The sequence below is a fragment of the Psammomys obesus genome, unplaced genomic scaffold (genome assembly GCF_907164565.1).
Source record: "Psammomys obesus unplaced genomic scaffold, mPsaObe1.curated_primary_1811, whole genome shotgun sequence".
NCBI classification, from domain to species: Eukaryota; Metazoa; Chordata; class Mammalia; order Rodentia; family Muridae; genus Psammomys; species Psammomys obesus.
Genome location: NW_026593286.1, coordinates 41980182 through 41987027, shown reverse-complemented (window position 1 = coordinate 41987027; position 6846 = coordinate 41980182). Strand labels below are relative to the sequence as shown.

The following is a 6846-nucleotide window of genomic DNA, read 5'->3' as shown; positions in this document are numbered from 1 at the left end:
GGGAGCTTGTTCTGTGTGAGACACCAGGTAATAGCCATTCAGCCAATTGCACTAGCACCGTTGGCATGGATTGTCCAATAATTATAGGGATGGAAACGTCTGTATGAGGTACCATTCCTATTTTGTGGAATTAAATACCAGGTATACAATACAAATATAAATGTACGTGAATGTTTTTAAATTACAACAATCCTGCACTTTACCAAGGCTACCAATAGTTTGTTCTGTAAATATTAAGTAAAACTGTCAAGAAATAAGATTTTACCTTTAATCATACCCCTTTAATTCAGCAGCCCAGAAGAAGAAATGCCTTCATTTCCTTGCCTAGATTGTAGTTGTGATATATATATGCACATAAATATAATTTAATCTCCTTCTAGTTCAAAAACTCTGGAAATCATAGAACATCCTATCATACGGTTTATTTTGATGGTTAAATGCCAACCATTGCATATTCTCTCTCTTAGTTCATACCCTGTAGCTTGTGCTTACATTAATATAGCATACTCAAGGCCTACAGCTTGTGGTACATAAATTCACAGTTTCGAAATTGAGGGGAAGACCTTCCGTGATTGAGGAAGTTTTGAACTTAATGCAAAGCTCATGAGCACCCGCACCGGTCAACTACCATGGCTGGAATTTTTCCATATATTATTTGTTCTTTGCCATTAAAATATAGCATATTAATGGGAGACATTTTTGTAGGAGTGCAGCAAGGGCCTGCTGAGCCTCTGGGGTTTGCTTGGTGCACAAGATGAGTATGAGGATATTTTTGTAAAAACACAAATTCACACTCTCCAGAGCAGTAATTGGCCTTATATCTTTTGGGTGCAATAATCCAATCCCATCCAAAGGCTTCAAAATCCACCGTGAGGGGGTAACGGCAGCACCGGGACTCTGTGGAGTGCTCGTCACAGTCAAGACCAAAGTCTCTCCGGGACCTTTTGGGTGTGTCTGTTACTTTGACCTCTAAAAAGGGATTCTGTGTGAAAAGGAAAGAGCAATTGTATTAATAGAGCCTGGAATACTTCCTGCCTTAAAAATCATTATTAGAAAAAAAAACATTATTTTATGCTATTTTTAAAAGAAGTGCAATGTTGAAGAATTTTTATTCACACTAGGCTTCATTTTTCCTTTTATGGCCTCAAAGAATATAACAGCAGCAGACATTTTCCTGTGCTCATTCGCTCTATGCTTTCAACATTTTGTTTCTTTTCATAGTATTTCATAGACATAATAGCACATAATAGCATCACCAATGCTTTGAGAATATGTGTAAGATGAAAGAGAAGAAAGGGTGGGCGGGAGGCTAAGAGGAATGCACATCCTCTTTTCATCATGGGTGGTGACACAGCAGCTGCAGGTGTCTTGGATGACTCTTGGAAGCGTGGGTACTCAGCTGATCTCTCTTCCCTAGGTCTTTTCTCAAAGAAATGTGGCTATTAATGGCAAAGCAGAACAGCTACTGCTGAGCTATGGATTACAGTGGGGGGGGGGTTGGGATGACAAAAGTAGTCGTATATATATTGTGTTGAAAGAAAATCCCTAAAGGAGCAAAGAGGAAATTCATAAGAAGTGATGAGCTGGGTGGAAATGTAGCTAGTGCAAGAGGGTTTGCTCCCCGTGTGCAAGGTTTGATCGTCAGGGCCACAGCAGCAGCAGCAACAGCAGCAGGAGGAGGAGGAGAAAGAAGGGGAGGAGGAGGAGGAGGAGGAGGAGGAGGAGGAGGAGGAGGAGGAGGAGAATTTGCTTGAATTGTGACAGCCTCAGTCTTCCAGTGCATTTGAGTCCATTTCCTTTTAGAGGGAAAACTCTAAGGAATATCATATTAGCCACCTTTTAAATAATTAAAACCTAAACCATTAGCGGCACTGATAACTAAAATACTGTCTTTGAAAGAGAACATTCTTAAATAGTTGATAGAAATTTATCTTATATCATGAAAATAACCTCGGTATTTTCAAAGAGAACATCACTTGAATAGTATAGCAGATGTTTAAGTAGTATATATAAAGAAAATACATCATTGAGGAAATTATAGTACTTCAAACAATATTTCACTTACTACAGATCTGACTTCCAGACTACATATTTCCAAGATCAATCAAAAGATGATCATGTTTATTATTTATAAGTACTATATTTGGTGTAAATTATGAAAATAAAAATATTTTCACATTAAGGTTAAAAGCAGAAGTAAAAAAATTCTAGTAAGACACAATAGTAACTTAGATTATGGGGGTATTCAAATGTCTTTATTAATTTTTATAGTGTATGAGGCCTGTCATATCATTGACTTGTTAGTTTATTAATTGGCAGTTCCTAAGTAGATTCTTATGCAAGTATGCTAAAGGGGTTCAGAAATAAGCTAGGCTGCAAAGGTTAGCTGTGTTAGAAATGACAGTTTTATTGGCAATGTTCCACAAAATAATCTATATGCCTATCATGGCTTCTACATTCTGTAAGTACTAAACAGATTTATTAGGAGGTGTTGAGTAAAATATATTAAATTAAGTATATCTATACATAAAAGGCATTTAATTAGAATTCTAATAATTTTTACTTCATGTGAAGCCAACATTTTTCAATGCAAAAATGGTAAAGAAGCAAATAAAATGGGAGAGAAAAAGTTTAAATTTATTGGGTAGATAGTAGTATCTGCAAAGTTACATAGAGATTTCAGAGTTTTATGCATATATTATATGTCCTACAATGAAAAGGATGTTATATTCATTCCCAATAAGGAACTCCTTATGAAATTTAGAACCATGATGCAATTGTTTGTCAGTCTTCATGCAAAGTTAGAGCATCAAGGAGTGCCTCATGGGACATGAGACTGGCACCTACCATTTTGGTTACAGACCTAGCTTTGGAGTAAGATACTTTGTCTGGCTTATGAGTACAGAAAATAGTAGTTATTTTTTACTATTCTCATTCATATCAGGAATAAAAATGTAGCACAGTTGTTCGGATGTTATTTTCAGTTCTCACTTACCAGCCCGTCTTCACCCGGTCCTGGGAAGGTTACAGCAAGATCATGCCCACTCTCATCCACAGCTTTGATTTCAATGCCTAAGTTGGATTCAGGCTGTTTGAGCCAGTTTTGCAACACTGTCTTCACATCAATACTCTGCCAAATGCCAGTGCCTGGGCTCATGTCAAGTTTCAGAGATCGGATTCCAGTATACCTTGTACCGTCTTTCATGGGTTTGATGAGTCTCAGGATTTGCACGAACACTGTTGTGGGAGTCTTGACGGGTCTTAGATGTATCCACAGTTGGGCTTTTACTACTTTGTTGTACTGTATTTTAGAGCTAAATTTAAAAAAGCAGCATTTGGGTTTTCCATCCGCTTGTGTTAGAAAGTCCGCTACAAAGGAATAAGAAAAGAATGACAGACATTAGGTCCTATCAAAACATGAATAAAATCACTCCTTCATGGTGGCTGTTGGGGTAGTGAGTACATATGTGGTCTTTTAAAATAAATCTGATGTGGAACTTCATTCATGATTCAGAAGAAGTGTCAGAGGAAATAACTGCTCCAACTTTTCAGAATTTCTTAGATATCTGTGTTTTCCCCTGTTTATTAAGAATCTACTCCTCTTCCACAGAATTATGTTCTGAGGGATACACTATGAAGGAATGAACAGCATATGAGAGTTGCGAGTGATGACGATTAGAGAGAACAGGAGACACTGCGGAGGAACATCCACTTAGAATTCTTTGGGAATCTGAGTAGCTACACTCACTGAGCAGCTGCAGCAGTCAGTCTGGAAGAAGGAACCCTTCCCCCAGGCCTCAATTACCTGAGGACGAGAGACCGGGAGCAATTTAACCAAGCCTCAGAAATAACAATTTAATACCTCTGTGACACTTAGGCTCTGGAATAGCCTTCAAAAGAACAACACAAAGCCGGCAACTAACACAAAAAGTCAACTGTCATGTTCAAGCTCCCTCAAAAGTCAGAAAGCCTTGGAGCAGCCTCTCGCTGCAGGTTCAGCACTAGCAACTGCTTTCTTCTGAGTTCTCCAGGCCACACGTAAGTGAGGGAGGCCTTCTCTCGAGCTGTTTGATCCAAGGGCCATAAATGAAAATTATTTGCTATATCGTAACCTGATTACTTAGTAAAGGGCTACTTGGAAAGCGTGTCATGTCTGGTTTTAAGTGTTTAAAGCATGGTATTAAAGCAAGATCTCAGACACATGGCCCAGCAAGCTTTCTTGTCCTGCCGGCTGCGTCAAGCTACCTGTCTTCCTTTTGAGAGAACTGAGAAGGGAGCTGCCTGAAATGTTTATCTCCCAGAAGCAATGCTGTAGTTCTAGGTAGCAGGCCTCCCCCTCATAAAGAATAATATCCTTCAGAATGGTGTCAGTCTCTGTTCCTGCCTGGAAGTAGCCGGCCAGGCACTCTTAACCCAGGAGCACAGCAGCACTCATGGCAAACTGCCCGATTATAATGCTTATTTCCTGAGCATTTTCTGATACTAGGTCATGAGTATTATTTTGCTATATCTGCTTCATCATTGCTCTTGTGAATGCACTGAATATTTAACTTCTTTAACTCTTCAGTGCAACAGCTTTCACAGTTAAATATTCTAATTTGTAAAGAGCATAAAAGCCCTATGACAGTTTTAAATAACAGAAAGCACTCTTAAGTTTGGAACAGTGTTCGAATAAACACCAAGAAAATTTCTTCCTTCAGTGTTAGTGGGAGGGAAAAAACTAATGCATGTTTTAGACAAAACAAATGTAGTTGTAAATGTCATGTTTTAACATTGCTTCTAGAATCTCACAGTCCTTGCTTTAGTAATGTTAGGTTCTGCACACACAAGCATTCTACATTTTCCATATATAATTAAATACTATTAAAGCTGGGCCAGCACGCTAACGTTGAACTATTTGGCACAACAGGATAACAAGAAAGGCAGATTTCACTGTTGGTATGTTTCTCAGGAAATCTTGAAGAAAAAAAAAAACCTCTTTTCTCCCCTACTTACATACAAGCCAACAGCTTGTTAAAAGCCTGAAAATAGATCTGTTTCTCATAAACACTAGGACAGCAGTCAGCAGAACTGTTGATACACTCTAACAGCTACTTACACTCCGTAGGCATGGTAATGATTGTTTCCGTGGTGGCATGATAATCGTCATCTTCCAAAGAGCCGTCGCTGCTGTCGTCTCTCTGGACGTCGTACTGATCGATCAGCTCCCGGAGCGGAGGCGCTCTGGGCAGAAGTTGTCTGATAGCATCTTTGCTGATGTTAGGAGCTGTTTCCAGGCGGAGTTTACTGAGGATTTGGATTTTTATGGCTTCTATTCTGGAGTACCTTGTGTTTTGTCTCCACGCACATGCATTACACAGCCCCTCTTTTTCTACATTTTCTTCTCGCTCACTGCCCTCATTTAGATCCACTGGGCCAGCAGCAATCAGCATAAACAGGTAAATATAAACATACATCTGCAGTTTTTGCATCATTTTAAAATCAGCACAGTCTTTTTTCCCTTGTTCTTATTTCTTCCTTTTGCTTTTGAGTAATGCCAAGCAAAATCTTAGTGCGTGTCTGAAAGACAACCTGCCATGCCAGTGAATCCTGTATACTGTATTCCAAGTGGCTTTTTATATTCCAACTCAGATGAGACAAGTGTCGTCAGGATCTATGATTGGCTCCTGCTGCACAATGAATCTCGCTGTCAGAGGTTAAAACCCGTCTGTCACAAGTCACCAAGCAGGATTTTGTTACAGTCGAGGGCAAGCTGATTCATTTGACTACTTCATAAATGAAATAAATCCCCAAATCATGAAAGATATATGTGATGCTTGATGAATTAAAGTTTGTGTAATAATATAAACTATACTTAAGCTTATTAATCTCTGTAAAACTCTTGTTGTAGTTTAAGTTAGCAAATTTTAATTTAGACTTCATGTTTAAAATATAAAATGTTAATCCTTTAAAAGCTGGAGTTCTATTTTGTTATTAAAGCAAATGTTTGAGGTAAAAAAATTGCAGCAAGTGCTGAGTAAATAGAGAAGTAATAATTAGGAAGAGATGACTAAATTAAAAGAAAAACTAAGCTTGTGACCTTGGTAAAAAGTTGCATCAGTAATTTGAGAAGCTTGTTTTCATGGCTTATTTGTTAGTACATATTAAAAACCAGTATTATTATGTTTCAGTGTACACAAACTTATTTTTGATAGCCTAATGCCTTTTACTAACATGAAAACTGTGCTTGATTCCAGCAATTAGTATTGATATTTTTCTATCACAAAGATACAGATTAAATCAGGAGTGTTTCTTTGTCATTCATTACCAATAGGATAATGTCAGCTGGAAGACCAGTAATAGAATCAGTAGATAGTGAGGTTTGTAAGCTGCACTGGAGATTGTTTCAATTTGACTCAGGCTTCTACTGCTGAGAGTAAAAGTGCAATCTGTGTCCTCTGTGAATTATGTCAGACCCTGGGAGCACACAAAGGGAAAGTACCATGTAGAGGGGTGCCCTTTGTTGTGTCGCAATACTGTCATAGCTTAGCACCCCTTTGCCAGTGTCTCATTTTGACCAGAGGGCAGACACCTGGCAGGGATCTGGGTTAGAGTCTGAGGCAGAGAATAGTGCTTTTTGTTTTCTGAATTTAAGTGGCCTCTATAGGGATCAAACTCTCACCCTTGGCAACAGGAGCCACAGGATAGAACGGGTGAACTACTAAAGAGCTGAAAAATGCAGCAGTAGAACAGAGAACATTTCCAAGCTACAAATTACCTCGTGCTTTGTGGGAAGCCGAGGAGCCTTTAGAGTTTTAATCCATTACCCCCTCTACCCCAAGAGAATATAGTGGCTTGTATCAAATA

At 38.7% G+C, this 6846-nt stretch overlaps 1 protein-coding gene across 1 annotated transcript; it reads right to left on the bottom strand.

Annotated features, from left to right (window-relative positions):
• Window positions 1-601: 601 nt before the first annotated feature.
• On the bottom strand, window positions 602-5474 carry Mstn (myostatin). The gene is made up of 3 exons (XM_055617028.1): window positions 5099-5474; window positions 2996-3369; window positions 602-982 (listed from the first exon to the last, which is right to left on the bottom strand). Exons 1-3 carry the CDS (start codon window positions 5472-5474, stop codon window positions 602-604), a joined length of 1131 nt encoding a protein of 376 aa, XP_055473003.1.
• Between the last annotated feature and the right edge of the window lie 1372 nt (window positions 5475-6846).

Coding starts and splice junctions, on each gene's coding strand:
- Mstn (XM_055617028.1), bottom strand. CDS start 5,474: ATGATGCAAAAACTGCAGATGTATGTTTATATTTACCTGTTTATGCTG. Junction 3,370..5,098: donor CATTACCATGCCTACGGAGT/GTAAGTAGCTGT, acceptor ATTCCTTTGTAG/CGGACTTTCTAACACAAGCG. Junction 983..2,995: donor GACCGGGTGAAGACGGGCTG/GTAAGTGAGAAC, acceptor CTTTTCACACAG/AATCCCTTTTTAGAGGTCAA.